General features: G+C 45.6%; 1 protein-coding gene across 1 annotated transcript in view; it reads left to right on the top strand.

The window, feature by feature from the left end:
• Positions 1-25,382, top strand: part of FAM169B (Protein) — a 73,915-nt gene that overhangs the window by 14,174 nt on the left and 34,359 nt on the right. The window contains exons 2-3 of the mRNA XM_012764517.3: positions 4,085-4,215; positions 7,152-7,251. Of these exons, the coding sequence (XP_012619971.2) occupies positions 4,085-4,215; positions 7,152-7,251 (231 nt within the window). The remainder of the gene's footprint in view (positions 1-4,084; positions 4,216-7,151; positions 7,252-25,382) is intronic.

Genomic DNA, 25,382 nt, shown 5'->3' with positions numbered 1-25,382 from the left:
CCTACCTTAAGCAACTCCTATTTTCACGCCCCCCCCTTGTTTTCCAGAAAGCTAACCCAAATATTTTCTGCGTAAGAGGGAAGCTGCCCAGCTTTTCCAATCAGGAAGTTTCCCTTAGAGGGAAGAGAAAGGACTAATTCAGATCCCAATCGCTGGTGAGTTGCAGTCCTCTGTCCCCCAGCTTGGGTTGCTGGGCTACCCTGGTGCTTGCTTGGTGGCTCTATTTCCTGGGGCACAGAAGTCTGTGCCCTGCTTCAGATCGTTTGGAGCCAAGCGTGGATGCCACATTATTTTGTGTGCGTTAAGATCTGCTCTGGTTTGCTGTGGTCCAGGAGGGTTAGTTAATGTGGCCTCAGGACCCTGCTCCCCAGTGGTGGGCATGACATAGCCCCCACTCTCAGGAGCATCAAGCCGGGCTGAGTCTGCTGATTCTGGTGGCTTAAAGATCCCCAGGGACCTGCCCCCATGGCCCCTTGGGGTGGCCAGGCACTAGTGCCCTGGGGCAGCGGGTGTCCTGGGACACAGCCCACTGAGTTCTTTGAGGGGGTCTGACAGCCGTAGCAGCATAACCTGCAGGGGAAATGATTTCATGGTGTGGAAGGAGCAAAACACATTCATCACATTTCTCCTGACCACATGCAACCAGAAACGATGCCAGGCAACCCTTGGCAGCCTGCGGACACCAGGCAGGAGCCTCCCTGGGCCCCCAGAGCAGCCAGGCCTCTGGCCTGGTGGCCCTGGGCAAGATGCCCCCTCTCTGCAAACTCAGATGACCACAGTGTCCTCCTGGCAGTAGGGGAATTTGCAAGGGGCCGAGGTCACTTCTCCAGGGGGCTCTCCTGTGAACCATGCTGCCTCACCGCAGTGAACCGATGATGTCCAGATCTGACAAACATCTTTCCCAAAACACAGGGCCAGCAGCAGAGAGTAAAAGTTGCTGTCGGATCTCCATTTGCTCCGTAGCTGGTGTTGCTGGGGGTGTTTTGAGGATGGTGGCTCTTGGAGTTGGTTTCCGTGGAAGGAGCGTGTGGCATGAGTGGGGACCCCAGGGTGGCAGTGGCACTTTCTCCAGTTTGTTTTTCTTAATTTATTTGAACATTTACCAAATCTTTTTCATACCTGTGGGAAGCCACTTGCACAACTAGATGAAAGGAATAGCAGTTTCAACAGAGAGCTCAGTTGAACAACCCAAATTTACCAAGGCACAGGAGGGGGTCTTCGTGGTGGGCTGGGGACAGGACGGAAGCTGTGTGGGACTCAACATATCCCAGCTCCTCTCATTGTTGTCTAGTTGGGGTGGGGGTGACCACTTTGCAAGACAGAGTTGAGCTGTGAGTTCCGGGGGGGCCGTGCAGGAAAGAACAGGTGGCAGGTGTGTGCTAATTCCTATACTAGGCCAAGCTGGGATTCGAACACAGGGCTCAATGGCCTGCAGAGTCCTTGCTCTTGCCTTTTGGGGCTCAAGGAAGGCTCCCAGGGTGCTGGCTGCGTTTGAGATGGGCTGAGTGGGGAGAGGTGGGAGGTGCCGGCAGCAGGACCCGTGGAAGCACTTGGGTGCAGGAGCAGAGGGGACCTGGGATTGTAGCGGCATTCAAGGCTTGGGAGAGGGGAGGGTTTGATTGGGCCACTCACATAATCTGAATGTTTCACACAGATTTTGAAATCAGGCCGACCTGGGTTCATGCTGCGGGGCTGCCACTTACTAGCTAAACATTCTCCTCTTGAGGCCTCAGTTTCCTCATCTGTGAGAGGCCGGGCGTGGTGAGATACGGGTGTGGAACGCTCAGCATCCTGCTGACATCGGAGCCCGCAGAATGTCCAAGACTGCTGCTGTTTTACTGGGTAGCGGGTGGAGGGCGAATGGGCGGAGAAGGCAGGGCAAAGGCTGCGAGGGGTGCCGAGGCCCTGGGCTAGGGCAGGGATGAACCTCAGCACCATGGCGGGGAGGGGGTGCAGCTTCAACGTGGTCTTGGAGGCACATCTGAAGTGGTCCCCGAGTGAGGAACTAGGATGCCACCTTGGATTCCACTGGGCTCCCGAGCTGCCCACCCTCTAGGCCCGGTGAGAAGGGGGAAGGGCTGTAGGTTCAGGCTGGGGGCTGGAGGCCTCTTGGCTCATTGTGGTGAGGAGCGTGGGCTTCTTTGAGTGAGTACGGGTGTGCGGAGAGAACACAGGCTCATCCCCCCGCCCCCAAATGTGCGTCTTGTGCAGCAGAACGTCTTGGCTATGTAGAGGTGCAAGGTCTCTTTTAGGCACATCCCAAAGTTCTTCATTGACTGACTACACTAAATAACCTGTCACTTCTTCATGTCTTTTATTTGAAACATTTGTATCAGTGCGTTTGTAATAGCAATTTTGTGTGTATGTATGAATTGAACTCAAATATTTTTATTTTTATTTTATTATTTTTTAAATTTTTTTTCGGCTTATTATGGGGGTACAAATTTTAAGGTTTCAATAAATGCCCTTTTCCCCCCTCCCCCCACAAGTCTGAGTTTCCAGCATGACCATCCCCCAGATGGTGCACATCTCACTCATTATGTATGTCTATACCCACCCCCCTCCCACCTGCCCAATACCCTATTACTGTAGTACCTATGTGTCCACTTAGGTGCTGCTCTGTTACTACCAGTTTGCTGGTGAGTTATGTGGTGCTTGTTTTTCCATTCTTGGGATACTTCACTTAGTAGTATGGGTTCCAGCTCTAACCAGGGAAAGATAAGATGTGCTATATCACCGTTGTTTCTTAGAGCTGAATAGTACTGCATGGTATACATATACCACATTTTATTAATCCATTCTTGGATTCATGGGCACTTGGGCTGTTTCCACAGCCTTGTAATTATGAACTGTGCTGCTATATGCACTCAAATATTTAAAAAAAAAAAATGGAATGGTGGAAGAATGTATTTACTCAGCTATTTAGCAGCCTGTATGCTCGTGACATTTTCACCAGGGGAGTGAGGGAGAGGCGGCGGGGCTTCTCGGAGCCTTTCCCCGCAGGAGCTAATCAACAGCAGTGAAATGCATCCTGGGCAAATTTGGTGGACCGAAGACTTGAAACTTTTGCTGCTATCCATGGCTTCAGGTTCCTGAAGAACGGCTAGCAGAAGGGACAGCGCTTCCGAGAGACGAGAAATGGGTGGGCAGGGGATGTCCCATGGAGCCACAAGTGGGTGTTTATGTGCATGCATCCCTGTCTTGAGGAGGGGGAGCCGAAGGCACATGAGGACGAAGGGGGAAGAGGAGCAGACAGCTCCCTTTAAAAGAGGCTCAGGGGTGAATTAGAGGCAGAGGTGGGGTCCACAGAACAGGGGTAGAGCCCCCTCCTTGCTTGGGGACATGCTAGCCAGATGCCAGCCAGCAGCTTTGGTCACCACAGAGGGGGCAACCGAGTACCAATTCTAAGCTGAAATTGGATGCTATCAGTGTGTATGGTTATTCAAGGATATAATTTTCCTCCAAAAGTGTGTGATAGGAAAGGGATGCTGAGGAAGAGTCAGGAAGAACCTGCAAATGGACATGCACAATAGTGCATCTGCCTGTGGACACGCAGTTTACAATTTATACTGACCAGGGCACTTATGGTCTCTTACAAAAGCGTAGCCCAGTGAAAGGGGCAGAATCGGCACAGCCTTATGAACCTGCGTGGCGAAGGTAAGCGAGCAAGGTAATAACAGCGCAAGCTGGATTTTGGCAAAGTTTTCAGGTCCTCACCAGCTCTTCTCAGTGCTCAAGGTTCTGCTCGTCTATGCGGCTACTGTGCTGACTCTACTGAAAGTGCTCAGGAAATCATTCGCTAGTTTGGGTGCATGAAAGGAAGTTTCCACAACAATCTACGAGAGCTCACGTGTCATGTCCTTGGGGCTGGTTCCAACCCTGCCATTGGGAATGTCATCTGTTTCCTCTAGTGCCTCCTACTGTGCTTTTTTTTTTTCTTTTTCATTTTTTGAAAACAGGTGAACATAATTTATAGAGCAAGTGTTCAATTTGTTTTTGATTTTTTTTAATCTTCAAGAAATAAGTGACTTTCCTTTAATGAAAGAGTATAAAATTAATGTCATTTCTTGCCCCCCCCTCGCAGGCATTTACCCAGTGGATATTTTAGAAGATGACCCCGAGGGGCATCAGGAAGCAACTCTGGCTTACTACGCCTCGCTCGGGGAAGGAGCTCCGACCTCATCTGAGATTTTCTCTCTTCCCAGTGGGGAGCAGGTACGCACGATCCTCCTAAGTGGAGAACTCTGCAGAATCTAATTTGGAGAGTCGAACGTTGTTGAAAGAGTTTTATAGATTTTAACAAAACAATTTCTGGAGTGAATACTAGAATAAGCTCATCTTGAGAAGCTGAAGGAATCCTAGATTGGGATTCGGAAGTTCTGAGTGCGAATCCAGTTCTGCCAGGCAGGGAGCAAGACAGGCTGAATCCCACGTCTACCACTTACTAGCAGTGTGACCTTGGGCTGATGTCTTAACCTTTTTGGTCTTGGTATTCTCACCTGTAAAACTGAGACAATAACAGGATCTACTTTGTAGTGTTGTTATGAGGATTAAATGAGATACTGTGTGTAATGCCTGGCTAGGACTCCGTTTCCCCATTTGGAAAGGTTGGTCTTTGGTCTCTAGGTTTGATTCAATTTTACAATTTTGTGATTTGCAATGGAGTTATATCAATGATAATTTTGGGGTTTTTTTGTTTTTGTTTTATTTATATTTTTGATTTTTTATTTATATTACTTATAAATAATTTATTTATAAATTATATTTTTTGATTTGCTTTTATTCTTTTTTTTTAGCATATCACTTGAGTGCAAATCGATGATAATTTTTGGCACTGATAAGATTCTATTCATTGTGAACAGGGACTGAAGGAACAGAGAAATGAAAATTATTTATTTGTTAGGATGGTGGGATTGTAGGTGAAATATTAAATCTGTGTCAGTTTTAAGACCTTTTCCCCCTCCCCACAGTAAGTAAAAAGAACATGTGAATCTTGAGCAGTACGTACATCAGTCACCTCTCAGACTGGAAGCTGATCTGTTGAAAGAGACAAACTTTTCTTGTTTCATACATATAAGATTTTACTCATACCCGAAATCGTTGCTATCTGGCATGCACAGTTGGTTGAGGAAGACAGGGTTTTATTTCCTGGTACCGAAGTTGTTCCAGAGTTAATGAAAACAATGGCTTGTACAGTTTATAGCGTGGCTTCCTTGAGATTTGGGAATGCTAGTTCGCAGTCACTCTCGCAAGAATCCAGTTCCCACGAGTAACATCCACGCTGTTTATCTGCAGAGGGAGGTCGCAGTCCCCACACGCCTTCGGCGCCCCCTAGTGGCGGTTAAAGCAGAAAAGAAAGCAAGCTCTGTTAATTAAGGCTTGGTCTTAGTGAGCTGGGGGGTGGGGGAGGGCCAGGATTGGGTGGAGTGTGGGGGTGCTAGGGCGTCTGAGAAGGGGGCAAAATGCAAGAGTTAGCCCTGAAGTACTTTACATGCAGTTTCAGCCACCTGCTTTTATTTCACACACATTTATGGATTACATTACTTTCAACCTCCCCTTCTATATGTAGTATGCTCAGTGAGTGAATAATTTCAGTCTTATTGGCAAAAACATAATGAAATAAGACAGTTACTAAAATTAAGTTATTTTAATATGATGGAAGTGCTGAAATGACTTTACACCTCTTTGCCTCTTCCCTTTCTAAAAAAAGAAAGTTTTGTGAAAGCAATTGTTTGGTTTCCTACCATGTTAGCAGTTAATTAAGAAATGGGCGCGGTGTCCTACCATGAGCATGCTGAAATACTCTAATTTGGAATATTGGGGCCTCCTCATTGCGTTTAGCACGTTTAACTTTTCTTTTTGACACCAGAGAAGTTTTTCAAAATAAAAAGAAAGATGAGGAAGTGGTTTGAGGATATATCATGTCATATCACTCTGGTCTTCCCAAAAGTCTTTTCGTTTCACTAATTAACTCTTTTTCCAGTCTTGAAATTATACTATTACATTTAAAATACAATAATGCTTATTGATTTTTCTGGTTGCAAAACAGAACATGCTCATTGCATAACATTTGAGAACTATAACCAAGGATAGAGAAAATAGAATCATCTACCATTAACCACCATGAACATTTTTTGCATACTTTTTAAACACAGATGAGACCACTCTCTGAGTACAATGTTGTCTACCATAAGCATCTTTCCATGTCAATATGATGCTTTGTAAATATTGGGTTTAATGGCTTTATAAAAGCCAGCTCCTGGGTAGACTGTGCCTCACATAACCTCTTTGGGAGGGCCAGCTTGGGGCCTCCTCATTAAAGTGACACAGAAGACCGGTGGCACCAAGTCCTTTACAGGTCTCAGGATTTGTTATGAAATGGTTCTCCGAAACAGTGGAGGCCTGCTGTAAACTTTTACAAACAACCTGCCTGCCTAGTTCAGTCCACACATTCTTTTCTAATATTCTTATATCCTCCTTGGTTTTCAAAACACACTTTTCACCAGGACACATTTACCTTCTGCTTTGGAATCTGGGAATGGTGGGTTTGATGGCCACTGAGAGGGCTTTGGATGTAGGTGCTTAAGGGAAGGCTCTGGGACAATCCCAGCGTTAGAGACCCTGGTTCTTCTCTCATATAACAAACAGGCACCTGGAGTTGAGCTTCTCTGCCCCGGGGCTGACAGGAGCTGGAGCTGGGCCCACAGGGCTCAGCAAAGATGTGCATTTCTTGAGACTGCTTGCCAGGACGAGCCAGGGCAGCAGGCAGGCTGAGTGGCATCCCGGGTGGAGGCAGGCACATCCTGGGCTGTGTCCATAGAATGGCCACCAGGGTCCTGGGAGGACAAAGGAGGTCAATTTGTCAGGCATGGGCGTGAGGTGGGTATGTGGCCTTTTGCTTTTAAGGATTAGGATGAAGAAGGCTACTGCTGTAATGAGTGTAAGGAAGGGAGATCTGAAGGGCATTTGGTCAGCAGAGTAGGTATCAGAATGGGTAAGGTTTCCATCTTTGTGTTGCCTTTGTCCTGTCACATGAATGTCTGTGCAACAGTGTTCTTTTATTGCGTACTGTGCTAATTAATTGTTAAGTGATTTCCTGTGCCCTTACTATCATGAAAGAACAAAATGGTTTTCTTGAATTCTTTTTTCAGGTTAAACTTGAAGCTTCATCTGTTTGCTTTTGCACTGTGTACCGTGACGAGCCTCAGCATAAGATACTGGTTTTGGTTAATCCCCAGGACACAAAGACAGGTTGGTAGTTACCAGTGGATTAAAAAAAAAACAAAACAGGGGTCTTGATTTCATTGTATGCAACAGATAGAACCAAATATCTAGAAAATGAGAGTTGTGCTCATAGGCTGAACTTAGAAGAACATCAAGGCAGAACTGGTTTATTTTCAGCTTTTAGGGATCCAATAGTGGGGATTTAGTATTTATCTTTATTGACACAGATATCGATTTCTGTATTAAGGACACTCTTGCCCACAATGGCGGCACTCAGAGCTGCTTTTGAGGGTAGCACTTGCCGTTTTTATTAACAGCAATGCACAGAGTTGCATGCACTGGGTGGGGTCCCCACTGCAGCCCTGTGAAGCCAAGGGACCATTCTCATCCCTCCCGTACAGATGAGGACAGGAGGTCTCTGAGTGGTCAAGTGACTTGTCTTAGGTCCCAGAGCTGGGGACATGGTAGAGGAGTTTTTGCAGGGTGACAGTTGAGTGGGGTTTTTCTTCCTGGTGGTGAAGTATATGTAAACTGTAACCCACTTATTCTTCCTCTGCAATTGTGGAGACACCATTTGTGACAGGCCTTCAGCTCCTTGAGTGAGTCCTCTGGAGACGAGGCGTGGCCGTGTCAGTGGCATCTGGGCGGGGCCTGCGGGCCTTTGGCGGTGGGCAGTGTGATGTCAGGAGGAGAGAAGGGTTGCAGCCCGCCAGTCCCCCCTGAGCTGAGGGCACCAGTGATTGGAGGCGAAGCAACTCATTTCTGACCTGTTGGGGCTCCCACTTTACATTTAAACCTACTTAGAAATTTTTTCCTTTATTATACTATGTTTTACAGGTTTCTTTCAATGACTATAATAAGAAATAATAATAGGCTGGGTGTGGGGGTGGCTCATGCCTATAATCCCAGCACTTTGGGAGGCTGAGGTGGGAGGATTGCTTGGAGACCAGCCTGAACAAGATAGTGAGACCTCATTTCTTTTTTTTTTTTTTTTTTTGAGACAGAGTTTCGCTTTGTTGCCTAGGCTAGAGTGAGTGCCATGGCGTCAGCCTAGCTCACAGCAACCTCAATCTCCTGGGCTCAAGGGATCCTTCTGTCTCAGCCTCCCAAGTAGCTGGGACTACAGGCATGAGCCACCATGCCCGGCTAATTTTTTCTATATATATTAGTTGGCCAATTAGTTTCTTTCTATTTATAGTAGAGACGGGGTCTCGCTCTTGCTCAGGCTGGTTTTGAACTCCTGACCTCGAGCAATCCACCCGCCTCGGCCTCCCAGAGAGCTAGGATTACAGGCGTGAGCCACCGCGCCCGGCCGAGACCTCATTTCTTAAAAAAAAAAAAAGAAAATTAGCAGGGCGTGGTGATGTGCATCTGTAGTCCCAGCTACTCAGGAGGCTGAGGTGGGAGAATTGCTTGAGGCCAGGAATTCGAGGTTACAGTGAGCTTTGATCATGCCACTGCACTCTAGCCTGAGTGACAGAGCGAGACCCTGTCTCTAAACAAAGAAAAAAAATAATAAAGATCATTATTTCCTAATAAAAAATAATAATAAACCTTAAATGATGTGGTATGGGATTATGAGTATTTAACTACATTTGCAAAGGGGGCCTCCTTTAGCTCTCCCTCTGCCTTAGAGACAGACTTTTGACTGTCACTGGCATATCTGTCTGGGGTTTGTACTCAGAGGACGCCCTGCTCGATTGGTATCACAAAGCCCAAGGTGACATCTCTGGGGCGAGGTATTCAGCATGTCAGTAATGGTTCCCTTTTTGCTGCATGTGAAACACAGGTGTGCCTATGTTAATTGTCCTGGAGGTTTGGCATGTTGGCAAAGCCACCTCATTGCTTCAGGGCTGGAGGTGGCTGAGATTTGTATGAAAACTTTCCGGTCAAGGTTCAGGGTGTCTCATGTCTCTGTCTGGCAGAACCTTGACTGCCATGAACAAAGAAGCCGTGATAACCTCAGGCCTTTGATATTACCTTAAGTTTGGGACTCCACTATCAGGTTAGTGAAAGTAACAAGTTGTGCCCACAGGAACCCCTCGGTGCACAGATTGTCAAAAACTCTAAAAATATTGTTTGCGCATTTTAAGAAAATGTCCAAATATCAGCCACTCCTCTCCCCCTTTTAGGCATTTAACTATATTCTGGTTATAGGTCTCTAACTACAATTTGCATAATGTAAACCTATGACTGACTCTTATAAATCTGTTTCCCATTTATACTGGACTTAATTTTTTTGTTGTTTTCAAGAATGCACTATAATAAATATTCATAAGCTCTAAGAACTCTCACTACAGACCCTTCCTTATATATAATAGCGCCTTAAATAAAGTTTCCAAATGTTTCCCACTGCCGTGGGCTCTATCGTGTGGGCTGCGATTCTGCATGATTTCAAAAAAGCACTCAGGTGTTGCTGGAACTTCATGATCTTTAATCCGATTTTCGGAAGCAGACGGGAGTTCTTTGCGCAACACACCCACACTCCCAAAGCCTGTCTTGTGGCTCGCACCATGTGGACTCTGTAGCAGCGATGGTATCAAGGACCCTCTTCACAGCTGTGACAAACGTGTCACCTCACCTCCATGCTCAGCGGTGACCGTGGAGAATGCTGTCGCTGCTACTTCCTTTGTCATTTTCTGGGAGAAGTTCTGATTGTGAAGGCCTGTGTGCGTTTGTGGGTATGTGCGTTTACCCGGAAGCTAAAGGGATTAGAAGCTGTTTGATAAGCTCCGCGTATGAGTTAATTATTGATAAGCTGGTTGAATCCATCGCAGTAACTTCTGATAACCCTGTGAGCAAATGAGAAACATCCTGAAACGGCGAATTCCCCGGTGGCACGCGGTTATCGCGCCTGGCAGTCTGTTGTAGGATGTGAGTGATGTAGCTTTCTACCTTTCCCCTTTGAGGGACTGCGAGTGCACCTTCCATAAAGCTGGTTTGAGCAACAGGTGTCCGTGTCCCCGGTGCTCCTTGTGGGCTGTTTCTGGACTTCTCTGGACAGAGGCTGGTTTACGTCCCTTGAGGGGACATGGCTGACGCTGCCAGAAAGCTGCTTTCTAGGTTGCTTCTGCACTTCCCAAGGGCCCTGCCTTTCGTTTATTCCCCCTTATTTGTTATTTCATGTATTTCCCCCTGTTTTTATTCTCATTTGTTAATTATGAGCTCAAGATGAAAAAATAACTCCTCTCATCAAAAAAGTTGTGTCCTTTTTCTGATCTTCTGTATTAAATCAAAACCACTTATCCTAGCCTTCAGACTGCCATCAACTGGTGGCCTTTTGCTTTTCTCAATTCCTCCCGTGGCCTGGGCGGCGTAATAGAATGCGCCTGGACTTTGGCGCCAGCTGGGACTGACTTGGAATGGTGTTGTGTCAGGGAAGCACGGGTTTCAGGGTGGGGGCCCTGCTTGGTAGCTTCTGGTGGCACTTTGGCAGTTGGAATCACCTCCCCGACAGACTCTGCTTGGGGACTTCCTGGGCAGGAAGGCCATGTCACACAAGGCCATCCTAATCTGGTTTTGAACTACTATTTTTGAATTCTTACTAATAGTAGGAAAGTTGTTTCTTACACTGATCCAAAACTGCCTCCTTGGGTAAATATCATGCAGTCGATCCCAAGGCACCGACAGATCTCGAAGCTGAAGCCGCCTGGCTAGAGAGAGGCGGGCAGGCACAGCGAGCACCCATGAGGGAGGGGCTGCAGGAGAGCGGACGCGGTCTGGGCCGTGTTGGTGGAAGGATAACATTCCGGCTCAGTCACCCCTCAGTTCTCTTGGTGCTGCTCAAACCAGGACTGAAGCAAACCGGTGCTTATCCACGGCGAGTCCCGGCGGTGACGGCTGAGAAGGCTTGAAACCTTCTGAGCAATGCTTGAGGGACCTGGGGCTTCTGAGCAATGCTTGAGGGACCTTAGCTTCAGAGAAGGGACGCAGGCATCTGGAAGCTCACGGTTGGAAGGGCACTGAGATCATTAGGTCTAGTGTCTTCCAAGATGATTTTAGTTGATGCAGCTGAATTTCAGAAGGAGAAAAAGGAAGATCTTTAAGATTTTACTTTAATTCTAAACGTATTGAGGAAAATGTTTCTTTTTCCTGCTAATATGCCTTTAATGCTTGATTGACACTTGCTAATCTCTCTCTTTTTTTTGAAAAAAGAGAGTAGGCCTCCTAGCTGAGCACCCTTTGCTGGAATGTAATGTTTTGTCTTCGTAAGATTTATTTTTATGACCATAGCAAATGATGCCTCATTTCTGGTAGGGCTACTGAGATGACAGGTGTTGCACAGATGTGTCGAATCATGAAGGTGGTTTCTGGGGAACACTGGCCTCCCATCTTGGGCCTCCACAGCCCAGGGCTGCCTCTGCTATGTTGGGACAGCTCTGACTCTTAGAACATCCTTAGTGAGGAGCTCAGGCTGAGCCCATATGTCTCCCCACTGGCCACGTGCCCCCCACTGGGGCCATCCAGGTAGGTGGGCACGGCTCCTCCATGTAGGTGTGAGCCAGCTGCCATGTCTCCAAAGTGGTTTTTTGTTTGTTTGTTTGTTTTTTTTTTTTTTTAGATCATACATCTTTGTTCTCTGACTGCTTTTCCTGGGAGGTGGGCTCCAAAGCTGATCATATCCTGGGTCTTTCTTTCAGACCCAGGCTTCTCTTAGAGCATGGTGTCAGAACCCATGCCATGGGCACTATCATGGATAGAATGTGGGTTTTGGAGTTATTTGCACCTGGGTTCAAATCCTGTCTCTGCCTCTTAGGAATGGGTGGCTTGGGTGAAATTACATAGTGTGTCTTGAGCTTCACTTTCCTGCCTTACTCCTCAATAGTCAGGCAGGTGGCCCATGCCCAGCAGCAAGGCATCGCTGGGGAGCTTGTTAGAAATGCAGGATCTTGGGCCCCAGAGCTGCCCGGTCACATTCTGTGCTTTAACAAGATCCCAGGTGATTTGCCGGCACTCTGCAGTCTGCAGAATGCTTGCCTAAGGAACCGAGAGGCTAGACTGGTGGATGGTGAAAGTGCTCATGTTCTTGGCCTGGACACTCTGCTTCTACAAAGTTGGCCTTGGTTCACCCTGGCATTCGCAGCCAAGCTTGCCTCAACTCCACCTGACACCCAGCCCGCCACCTGCACGCCTGGCCCCGGACTGTTCACACAGACTGGTTATTTTATTTTATTTTATTTTTTTTTGAGACAGAGTCTCGCTTTGTTGCCCAGGCTAGAGTGAGTGCCGTGGCGTCAGCCTAGCTCACAGCAACCTCAATCTCCTGGGTTCAAGTGATCCTTCTGCCTCAGCCTCCCGAGTAGCTGGGACTACAGGCATGCGCCACCATGCCCAGCTAATTTTTCTATATATTTTTAGCTGGCCAATTAATCTCTTTCTATTTATAGTAGAGACGGGGTCTCGCTCTTGCTCAGTCTGGTTTCGAACTCCCGACCTCGAGCAATCCGCCCGCCTCGGCCTCCCAGAGTGCTAGGATTACAGGCGTGAGCCACCTCGCCCGGCCCAGACTGGTTATTAAGACATGACTCTCTTTAAAAATTTGTGTAGTTGATGTTTTAAGCCTAAAGGAAGAATATTACCTTTATTCCCATTATATATAAATAAACATCTCTACTGAGATGTAATTCACATGCTGTATAATTCATCTATTTAAAATGTCTAATTCAGTGGCTTTTAGTGCATTCTCTGAGTTGTGCATTCATCACCACAGTCAGCTTTAGAACATTTCCATTACCCTCAGAAGACACCTCACTCCCCTTATGCATGACCTCCTTCTACCCTCTACCCTCCCCAGCCCTAGGCAGCTACTAATCTACTTTCTGTCTCTATGGATTTATTTGCCTATTCTGGACATTTCTTATGAATGGAATCATACAATATTTGGCCTTTTGTGTATGATTTCTTCTTTCACTTAGCATAATATTTTCAAGGCTCATCTAGGTTCTAGCATGTTTCAGTACTTCAATTCATTTTTTATGATTGAATAATATTCCAGTTTATGGATATACCACATTTTGTTTATCTACCAATCGATGGACATTCGAGTTGTTTCTACCTTTTCTTTTTTTGAGATAGAGTCTTGCTCTATTGCCCAGGCTAGAGTGCAGTGGTGTCAGCCTAGCTCACAGCAACCTCAAACTCCTGGGCTCATGCAATCCTTCTACCCCAGGCTCCTGAGTAGCTGGGACTACAGGGGCATGCCACCATGCCCGGGATAATTTTTCTATTTTTTGTAGAGACATGGTCTCATTCTTGCTTAGATTGGTCTCAAATTCCTGGCCTCAAGTGATACTCCCGCCTCAGCCTCCCCGAGTGCTAGGATTACAGACAGGAGCCACCATGCCCAGCCAGTGTACAAGTTTTTGTGTGGGCATATATTCTCATTTTTCTTGGGAACCCAGAAGTAGAATTAGTGGATCATATGGTAACTATGCTTAACCTTTTAAGAAACTGCCAGAGTGTTTTCCAAAGCATCTGCACCATTTTATGTTCTCTCCAACAATGTATGAAGGTTCCAATTTCTTTGCATTCTTGTCAACACTTTTTATTGGCTGTCTTTTTGATTATAGCCTTTCTAGTACGCATGAAGTAGTGTCTTTGAGTGTGGTTTCATTTGCATTTCCCTAATGACTAGTGATATTGAATATCTTTGCACATGTTTATTGGCCATTTGTATATCTTCTTTGGAGAACTGTGTATTCAGATCCTTGTATGCTTTTAAATTGGGTTGTCTTTTTGTTATTGAGTTGTAAGAGTTCTTTATGTATTCTGAATACAAGTCTCTTATCATATTATGATTTGTAAAAATTTCCTCCCATTTTGTGGATTGTCTTCACTTTCTTGATGATTTCCTTTGAAGCACAAACCTTTTTTAATTTTTATGATGTTCACTTTATTTTTTTCTTTTGTTGCTGTGCTTTTGATGATGTCATGTCTAAGAGACCATTACTTAATCCAAGGTCATGGAGATTTATGCCTATGTTTTCCCATTATATTTTACTTGGGTCTAGTATTTCATCTTGCTTAAAGAATATGTCCTTGTATCCAGTTATATTAACTCTTCCTTTTGACTGCATAGTTCGTGTCATTTGAAGGTGTGCATTCTTTGTCATCCAAGTAACTAAAAAAAAAAATGCTGATTTTTATTCATGCAAGTATTACACCTTTAAAAATATACCCAATCCATTATTTAGCACACATTTCTGATTCATCCACAAAGATATTTCAAGAGACTTTATGAAATTCACACTTGAAATTAAGAATGGAATTTAAGCTGCTGAAATTGAGATGACTTGTGTTTAATTGTTCTCCTAATGCTAGCCTGGGAACACTCTCAGAAAAGGAAGTGGGGCCAGTTTTGTATTCTCTGATCTTGGTGAATTTTTGCTGAGTTTAAATTCAGTCTTCCTTTTTTTGGGCTCTTATAGATCATTTTTCGTAATTCACTCTAGGCTGCTAGGTGAACCAGGCACTAGTTTTAAGACCAACATTTCCCCCTTTCTCTGGGGCAGCACTAGTTTGGGTTTGGTCTTTTTGGCCCGTTGCTGGTACTGTATGCTCCTGGAGGGTAGAGGTTTCAACATCAGGATTGTGTTCACCGGTTCTGGCCCCTGGGAGGTAAATTCACCTAGAAGGCTCTAGAGACTTGAGCTTTTCTAAAAGTAGCTAATGCACTCCTGTTGTCTTTCCACTATTTCCGGCTATCAATTCTGCTTCTAATTTGGAGACCACTAGCCTTTCCAGTGATGTTGGTCCTCTGTGACCACTGGAGCACCTGGCCAATGCGTGCCTCCTCCTGGAGGTTCCCCCTGCTAGTCCAGCCAGCCTGCCCAGGCAGCTCAGCCTGTTTCCTGGAGCAGTTTTCTAGCCTGCCTGAGCTCACCGGTGCTCCGGCCTTCCCCACTGCGTGCTTACAGAATCGTGCCAGGCCTGAGGATCTGTCCTTGGTTTGGGGGCGCCTTTGTCCATCCTTGGCACTGTAACATCTTGGTGACATCTGACGCTTTCTGATGGAAGCCGTCTCTGCAAGCTCCTGGGCCACACCCTTAGTTTTTCTAGACCATCCTTCCTGTTGTCCTTGTCAGGAAACTTGCTGAATGTCTTGCCAGATTGTCTCCTTTCGGCTCTCTTTCTGACAATATCTGTTTGATACCTGTTTTTCCTGTAAATCCCAGTGGTCAGATGATCGGAGGACAGAGCAAAGAGTGTCCTGGAGGCTGATTAAAGATGGCAAATTGTAACTGAGAAGTTTCTAGAATAAGGAAACTCTTGGATATTGCTCAGAAGAGGGAGGTGCCATCCCTGGTTCTTGGCTGGGAAGTGGCAGTCTGGCTGACACAGGGGATGTGAGGCCTGATAAGTTGTCCACTGCCCACTTTCTCAGGACCTCTGGCCCTGCCTCCTGGCCCCGGCTCACTGGTAGTGCCTGTACCTGGCTCTTGTGGCTCCCTGCCCTGTGGCTTAGGGGCTCTGCACCTGCAGCAGCAGCCCCTCCCTGCCTCCCAAACTGCTCCACCTTGTGGAGTCTGAACATGAGTCACATCAGTCCCATCTTTAAACTTTTTGAATTTCCTTTCCCCAAATCTTCCCATTGTGCTATTGGCCCTTGCTGCGTGGGAGGCCACGCTGAAGGGGAGTTAGGAGGATGGAGACCCTGGCTAGAGCTTCAGCCCTTAGCAGAATGCCTTACCTGGGATTGGGAAGAAGGATGGATGGGAGGGGGGATGAGCCATGGAAGCTGGAGGCAGCTAGCAACCAAAGGGAGGACACCGGCTGGAGAAGCATGGGGTGACTGAAAGCGAGGCTGAGGAAGGTTTCAGTGTGCCTTGGTGGTGGTGCTAACCATGCTGGGTAATTTAGGAGAAAAAGCCTGGGGTGAGGTCAGCCTGAGCTCCTGTCTGGCGGGTCTGTGGGACAGCAATGGTAGGGAAGTGAGATTGGGCACCTGGAGGAGGGGTCTGGCCCTGGATTTTCCATCTGAGTAGGAACGTGGACCATGGGGCACCTTCATTGTGGGCACATCGCTCTGCATGGCTGGGAGGGAGGACATGGAACGGAGAGGGAACGGGGCTGAGAAACAGACAGCAGGACGCTGAGGGAGAAGGAAGACTGAAGTAATGGTGTTTGCAGTTGTTGACTGCCCTGATTAGTGCATCCAACCCTCCAGCCGGCTTTCAGGACGTTTTGTGACCAAGCGTAACGCTCACCCTTCAAATTGCTGCTAATTTATTTACAGTTTTTGGTGATTGCACATCATGTGCACCCTGAGAAAAACAAGCAGAGGATCGAAAAATGATGATTTTTTTCCTGGAAAAGCATGCCCGTTATAGCCTGCAGTGACAGCGAGGGCCAAGGCAAACATTCAGATGAAACCGGAGCTGTGGCGTGGCCACTCCTTCTGAGTGGCTGTCCTGGGCCTGGTGGGATTGCGACAGGGCGGGCCTGTGGCCAGAGCCTCTCTGGTCTCTGGACTGTGTTTGGGGCAGGTGGTGGGGTGGGAGGGTGGAAAGGGGGCTGTGCCCCCCCACCCCCCAGCACCTCGAACGAAGAGGCCCTTTCTGGGGTGGTCCTCACCCCGGTGCAGGCTGCCCCGGTTTTGTGGATGGATCAGGGATGGAAGGCCAGAAAGGGGCGGGGGTGTGAGTTTCTGACTCCCAGAAAGGGACCCAGCTAGAGCAGTTCCTGGTGCCTGCTTGTGGGCCTAGAACAGAGGTGCTGGGCCCTCTGGTGGGTTGGAAGGGGTTCAGCCCAGCTCTGTCCAGCAGGATGGGCCTATCAACTGAAGGAAATGGGCAGTATCTAGTGAGAAACAGGCTAGGGTGGTGGAGGTAGAGAGGCTTGCTGACCTAGTAAAGTCTGAGCAGCGATTGCAATTTTTCTGGCTTTCAAATGTGATGTCCCTGCAGACTCATGGACGCAAAGGATGCGGAGTGGGGTTCCCCTGAGCCCACTGCAGGGACCACCTGGGTAGCAGGCACCCCGTTTGCATGTGAACATGCCTCCCGTGGTCCTATGGACCCAGTATCTCTGTTTCAGCCCGTGCTTTCTTCCTGGGGAATGCAAAGCGAAACATCGGCCTGAAGTTGATACAATCATCCCACTGTCCACACTGCTAGAGCCCCACTTAAGCAGGTTCGACAGTTTGAGGGGAAAAGAGCTCTGGCGAGAAACTCAGCCTCCATTTAAACATCTGCTTCTCTGGGCAGCTGAGTGACCCAGGCCACTTCTCACGCAACCTGGAGGAGCTCCATGCTTGGAATGGAGAGTTGTGTTTTTCTCGGGCCATGAAAGGTGCAGACTGAAGGGCTAGTCACGGTGGCAGCAGTGTGTTTTGGGAACACGTGTCCGCTATGGTTTGGGGTTTCCTTCTTTCTTGCCTGTTAACTATGGCACTTACTGTGAGTTAGATTTCAACCTAGGAGAAAACAGCATCCCATAAACAAAGACTTGTCATTCTTACCAAGGGACTAACGGTATTTAGAAACAGGGAAGCTCCAAGGAAAATATTCCGAGTGTCAAGGGTGGAGATTTTGTCTTGGGGGAGCTGGGCAGGCAGTGGGGGTGGGTTGCCGGCTTGAGGCATGCTCAAGGTTTTATCATCATGCCTGCGGGGCTGTTTATGTCTCTTTGTGCTTTCCCCAACCCTGAGAAACCTGCTGAGCTTGGTGACTTTGGAATTCCTTTCCTAGGAGGACTGGCCTTGGCGTGGGTTAGCCCCCAGCACCTTGCAGTTTGGTTGTACCTCAAGATCCAGGCACCCCACCTCGCTCCATCTTCCTTCAATTAAAATCTAGACTCATGAAAACAAAGTTGCTTAAGGCAAGAAAGGCCTGAGAAACACAGGGAGGCTGATGCAAATCTACTGCAAACCAGATGTCTCCTTCTCCACGGCAAAGAGGCACCCAAGTTCACCAGGCATCTGGGGAAGTGTTTGTCTTTAAGGAAGACATCTGTATGGAAATGGTAGCCCGAGTAATGCGATGTGACAGTTGCTATGTCAACTCGCAGATTTTCCCCTCCCCTTAAATTATTGACCAGCTCAGTCAGTGTTGCATAAAAGTCATGCAATGCCTTGGAATGTGTTTACGTGCCGGCCTCTGCCAGAACTTTTCAGCATTTTTTTCCTACGTGTATTTTGCTTTTGGGAAGATGGCCTGTCACTTTGGTTTAACTGTGTGCTTTTTTTTTTTTTTCTTTTGTGGAACTACATATTTCTTAGATTTGTAACGGGACAGTGGCGACTTAGACTCCAAGGGAGCGAGAGAGTGGGGAGGGGGGGGCAGCCAGGGCACTTGAAGCCCTTCAGCTATGGTGAAGAGCTACAGACCAGGGCCAGGGTAGGGCAATTTGCAGGTAGTTTGAGGAGATAAGATGTATGTGAGTGACAGTCCCTCCTTGGTTCCCGTGGTAGCATGTGGCATGGCTCTCTCTCTCCTCAGCTCTGGGCCACTCTCACTCTGCTGTCTCTAAGAGGCGCTTGGAAACTGAAACCTGTACTCTTCTCCCCCCTGCTCCTCCTCCTCCTCCATTCCTCCTGGGTGAGGCGCCTGTCTTCTTCCACCAAAGCTTGAGGGTAGGCTGCCCTCTACCTCCTTCTCTCTCCTGCCGGGGACTAGTCCAACCCCAGCTGGGCCGCCGCCCGGAGTTTCTCCTCTGCACCAGCAGGGTTGCTGCAGCCATCCCTCCTCACTTCCAGGCGGCATCCCCGCAGCCCTGATCCGTTCTCCATCCTCGGTCAGTGTCGTCCTACTTTTTTTCCTTTCAAGACTTCACCTCTGTAGAGCAGTTTTAGGGTCACAGTTTTAGGTTTCACATTTGCAAGCTCAGGAACGTACAGAGATTTCCTGTGTTCCCCTCCCCCCACCTCCGGAGCAGCCTCCTAGGTGATCAGCATCCTACCCCAGGGTAGGACTTCGCTGCAGTTGATGTGCCTCATTGACACATCATTGTCGGTCACCCAGAGCCCATGGTTTACATAGGGTTCACTGGTGGTGGTGTACATTCTGTGGTTTTGGACGCATGTGTAGTGACATGTATCTACCATATGGTATCACATAGAATATGGTCCTTCTTTTCTAATAATTCTTCTTTAATTTCAAAAGAGCTAATTCCTCCCACCTGGACATAACCCAATTGTTCTCTTTCTAAAACACCATTCTGATCATGCCTCTTACTTGCTCGGATTCTTATAGTGATTTGTTATGACTCCCGCTGCCTTGGCCTGGCCTCTGGAGCCACCTCCACTGCCACAGTCCAGTCCCTGGCTGGCCACCCGTCTTTCTGGCCCAGGCCTGGTCTTGGAACTCTGCCCGCAGACCCCCGAAACAGCCCTGAGCGGGTTCCTGATTGCTGATTACATCTTAGAGTGCTTGTCATGGTGTGTGGTCATGGCCAGGTGGCCTGTTGCTGCCCCTGCTGGACTGTGTGTTCTGTCCTGGGTCCCTTGTGCCAAGTACGGTGCCTGGCACTTAGTGTTTGCTGAATAAATGGCAGGCCTGTTCCCCATCCCACAGTGTGAAGCAGGGTATGGAGGCAGGACCTCTGTTAAGGTCTTCCTTTGCTGGCCTCAGCTTTCTCAGCGCAGTCTCTTGGTGTGTCCCCGCCTGTCTCTCACTTTCCTCTTTCTTTCTGCCGGCCTCCTGCCTGGGCCTGGCCCTGGCTCTGCCCTCTTGTCTCTCTGTTCACTCTTCACCTGGGCATAGTGCTTAGAACAGCAGCTTTGGAGCCAATGAGACCCACTCGGGTTCACATCCAGTTCCAATCCTGCTGTTTACAGGCACATGACCTTGAGCAGGTTTCTAAACCCCCCTGAGCCTCACTGGAGAAAGGAATTACTGTGGTAACCATTGCATCAGATACTGGAGTACTTGGCGTGACATCAGCAAGATGGCCAGCTAGAAGCCCCTAGCTCCTGTCCCCTCATGAAGACAGCCGGAGCAATGAATAAACAACTTCATTTTAATGAAAATATTTGAAGGAGAGTGCTGCAGGGCATCAGGGCAGTAACAGAACCTCTGTGAGCCCAGAGACTCAGGATGGCCGTGCAGAGAATGGAAGGAAACACTAGGCCTCCACCATCCTGTCCCCACTGGGACCAGCTAGGAGTCAGGAGGAACTTCTTCCTGTGGCAAGGAGAGCAAGAGGAGCCCAGCAACCCACGTCCCCACCTGGGATGAGGAAAGACCTCACTGCAGTCTTCATAAGACTAAGTCCAGTTGAGGGAGCTGCCTGGAGTCTTCATAGCTGTGCTTCCCTGAGAGAAGGCTGTGACACTGTGCCTCATCTGCTGTGGCCTGTATGGCTACTGCGCTATGCTATCTTGGAATTGGGACTAAGGCTGGAGTGTGTCTTGCTCCAGGGGTGAGTGACCATGGCTCCCATATGTCCCTGAGGCTACGCTACCACAGAACCATCTCAGCTGCTAGCTTGATGTCCCTATGCAGAGCTGCCAGTAGCTGTTACACCAATCCCTGTGGGGCCAAGTGGAAGTGGAGCTCTTTATTCAAAGAGTAAAATTACTCTTTGAATGTATCAATAATTTGAAATATAAAAAAATCCAAATAAATGAGTTTGTATGAAAAGAAACTCCAGTTTTTTATTCTACTGCTGTGCTTTGTAAAATATGGGGTATTTAAAAAATTAAATCCTGAGTAGAATAAAGGAATCGAGAAAAAAGCAAGCGAGTGCAAAGAGTTAAAAGATATAGACTGGCTGAATGGATTAGAAAACATGGCCCAAATATATGCTGCCTACAAGAAACTCACTTTATCTTTAAAGACACGTATAGACCCAAAGTGAAAGGATGAAAAAAGATACTCCATAAAAATGGAATACAACAGCAAGCAGGAATAAGTATACTTACATCAAACAGACTTTAAATTAAAAATGGTAAACAGAGATGAAGAAGATAATTATATAATGATAAAGAGAGCAATTCAACAAAATAATATGGCAATTATAAATGTATATGCACCCAATACCAAAGCACCCAGATATATAAAGCAAATATTATTAGATCTAAAGGGAGACTCCAGTGTAATAATAAGTAGGGTCTTTAACATCACACTCTCAGCATTGGACAGATTGTCTAGACAGAAAATCAACAAAGAAACATTAGATTTAAATTGTACTTCACACTAAATGGACTTAACAGATATTCACAGAACATTTCATCTAATAGCTGCAGAATACACATTCTTTTCATCAGCACATGGAATATTTTCCAGGATAGACCACCTGTTAGGCCACAAAAAAGCCTGAACAAATTTAAAAGAATTGAAATCATATCAAGTATCTTTTCTGACCACCATGGAACAAAACTAGAAATAAATAACAAGAGGAACATCAAAATAGTGCAACATGAAAGTTAATCAACATGCTCCTGAATGACCAATGAGTCAATGAAGAAAATAAGAAGGAAATTTAAAAAATATCTTGAAATAAATTAAAATAGAAACACAACACACTACAACCTATGGGATATAGCAAAAGTAGTCCTAAGAGGGAAGTTTATAGCAATAAACACCGACATCAAAAAATAAATAAATAAAAAAGATTTCAAATAAACAACCTAACAATGTCAAGGAACTAGAAAAAAAAAGAACAAACCAAACCCATAATTAGTATAATAAAAGAAATAATAAAGATCAGAGCAGAAGTAAACTGAACTGAGATTAAAAAATACAAAAGATCAACAAGTGAAAGTTGGCTTTTTGAAAAGATAAATAAAATTGACAAACCATTAGCTAGACTAACCAAGAACAAAAGAGAAAGACTCAAATAAATCAGATATGAAAAAGAAGACATTATAACTGAAACCAGAGCAATACAAGGGATCATTAGAAACTATTATGAACAACTATATGCCAACAAATTAGAAAATCTCAAAGAAATAGATAAATTTCTGGACACATACAGCCTACCAAGATCTAACTAAAAAGAAAAAGGAAACTTGAATGGATTAATTACAAGTAATGAGATTAAATCAGTAATAAAAAGTCTCCAGTCAACCCAGGACCTGATGGCTTCACTGCTGAATTCTACCAAACATTTAAAGAACTAATACTGATTCTTCTCAAACTCTTTTGGAAAATTAGGGATGAGGGAATTCTTTCAAACTCATTCTATGAAGCCAGCATTACCCTGACACCAAAACCATTCAAGGACACAACAGAAAAAGGAAACTATAGGCCAGTATCACCGATGAACATAGATGCAAAAATCCTCAACAAAGTACTAGCAGATTGAATTCATCAACACTTTAAAAAGATTATTCACCATAATCAACTGGGATTCATCCTCAGGATGTAAGGATGGTTCAATATGCACAAATCAATAAATGTGATACATTGCATCAACTGAATCAAAGATAAAAACGGTATTATCATCTCAAAAGATGCAGAAAAACATTCAATAAAACTAAACATTTCTTCATGATAAAAACTCACAACAAACTATGAATAGAAGGAACAGACCTCAAAATAATAAAGGCTATATATGAGAAACCCATAGCTAATATCGTATTGAATGGGGAAAAGTTGAATGCTTGGTCTCTAAGATCTGAAATAAGACAAGGATGCCCACTTTCACCACTTTTATTCAGTGTGGTACTGGAAGTTCTAGCCAGAGCAGCTAGGCAGGAGAAAGAAATAAAGGGCATCTAAATTGGAAAGGAAGAGATCAAATTGTCCCAGTTTACAGATGATATGATCTTATATAATTTATAGAAACTCCTAAAAGCTCTACCCCAAACGACTCTTAGAAATGATAAATAAATTCAGTAACATTGCAGGATACAAAATTAGTATACAAAAATCAGTAGTATTTCTATACCCCAACAATGAATTAGAGGAAAAAGAAATGAATAAAGCAAACCCATTCGCAATAGCTACAAAAAAAGAGAAATAACTAGGAATAAATTTAATCAAGGAAGTGAAAGATCTCTACAAGGAAAACTATAAAACGCTGCTGAAAGAAATTGAAGAGGACACACTAAAAAATGGAAAGACATCCTATGTGCATTGATTAGAAGAGTTAATATTATGAAAATGAGCATACTACTAAAAGTGATCTATAGATTCAATGCATTCTCTATCAAAATACCAATGACATTCTTCATAGAAATAGAAAAAGCAATCCTAAAATTCACATGGAACCACTAATGACCTCAAATAGCTAAAGCAATCCTGAGCAAAAAGAACAAAGCTGGAGGCATCAAACTATCAGACTTCAAAATATAATACGAATGTATAGTAAGGAAAATAGCATGGTGCTGGCATAAAAACAGACACAATGGAACAGAGTAGAAAACACAGAAATAAGTCCATGTATTTATAGCCAACTGATTTTTGACAAATGCATTTTTGACTAGAACAAGAACATTCACTGGGGAAAGGACAGTAAATGACAGTAAATCTCTTCAATAAATGGTATCAGGACAACTGGATATCTATATGTAAAAGAATGAAACTAGACCCCTGTCTCTTACAATATACAACAACCATCTCAAAATTGATTAAATACTTACATGTAAGACCGGAAACTACGAAACTACTAGAAGAAAACATTGGGAAATGCTTTAGGACTGGAGGCCCCAATCCCTGGGCTGTAGACAGGTATTGGTCCATGGCCTGTTATGAACTGGGCCACACAGCAGGAGGTGAGCGGCAGGCAAGCCAGTGAAGCTTCATCTATTTACAGCCACTCCCCTCCCTTGCATTATGGCATAAGCTCCACCTCCTGTCAGATCAGCTGTGGCATTAAATTCTCATAGGAACTCGAACCCTACTGTAAACTGCACGTGAGGGGTCTAGGTTGCTGCTCCTTTTGAGAATCTAATGCCTGATGATCTGAGGTGGAGCTGAGGTGGTGATGCTAGTGCCGGGGAGCAGCTGCAAGTACAGATTATCATTAGCAGAGAGGTTTGACTGCACGATAAACGTAATGCACTGGAATTATCCGGAAGCCATCCCCCCAACCCGTGCCCTGGAACATGGAAAAATTGTCTTCCATGAAACTAGTCCCTGGTGCTAAAAAGGTTGGGGACCACTGCTTTAGGACATTGATCTGGGCAGAGATTTTATAGAGGAGATCTCAAAAGCAAAAGCACAGGCAACAAAAGCAAAATAGGCTGGGCATGGCGGCTTGCGCCTGTAATTGTAAAACTCTGGGAGACTGAGGAAGGAGGATCACTTGAGGTCAGGAGTTCAAGACCAGCCTGAGCAAGAAAGAGACCGCGTCTCTACTAAAAATAGGAAAAATTAGCCAGGCATGGTGGTGTGTGCCTATAGTCCCAGCTACTCAGGAGGCCGAGGCAGGAGGATCACTTGAGGTCAGGAGTTTGAGGTTGCTATGAGCTCTGTCTCAAAAAGCAAAACGAAACAAAAGAAAAAACAAAAGCAAAATAGACAAATGAGATTTTATCAATCTAAAAACCTTCTGCACAGAAAAGGATACAATCAACCAAGTGAAGAGACAGCTTGCAGAATGGGAGAAAATATTTGCAAACTATTCATCCAGCAAGGGATTAATATCCAGTGCATATAAAGAACTCTAACAACTCAACAGCAAAAAACCCAAATAATCTGATTAAACAATGGGCAAATGAACTGAATAGACATCTCTCAAAAGAAGACATACAGATGGCTAATAGGTGTATGACAAAATGTTCAACATTTCTAATTATCAGGGAAATGCAAGTCAAAACTGCAGTGAAATATCACCTCACCCTAGTTAGAATGGCTATTATGAAAAAGACAAAAAGTAACAAATGCTGGTGAGGATGTGGAGAAATGGAAATGTTGGTACACTATTGGTGGAATGTAAAGTATACAGCCATTGTGAGAAACAGTATGGAAGTTCCTTCAAAAATCAAAAAATAGTATTGGTGGGACTGCAAACTAGTACAACCTCTATGGAAAGTAGTATGGGGATAACTCCAAGAACTAAAAGTAGACCTACCATTCGATCCAACAATTCCACTGCTAGGTATTTACCCAAAGGAAAAAAAGACATTTTATAAAAAAGACACCTGCACTCAAATGTTTATAGCAGCACAATTCACAATTGCAAAGATGTGGAAACAACCCAAGTGCCCACCAATACAGGAGTGGATTAATAAAATATGGCATATGCATACACAGAGTTCACCTCAGCTGTAA

Source organism: Microcebus murinus, chromosome 7 (genome assembly GCF_040939455.1).
Source record: "Microcebus murinus isolate Inina chromosome 7, M.murinus_Inina_mat1.0, whole genome shotgun sequence".
Lineage (NCBI taxonomy): Eukaryota > Metazoa > Chordata > Mammalia > Primates > Cheirogaleidae > Microcebus > Microcebus murinus.
The sequence above is the reverse complement of the archived record's forward strand: the minus strand, read 5'-3'. Positions and strand labels throughout refer to the sequence as shown.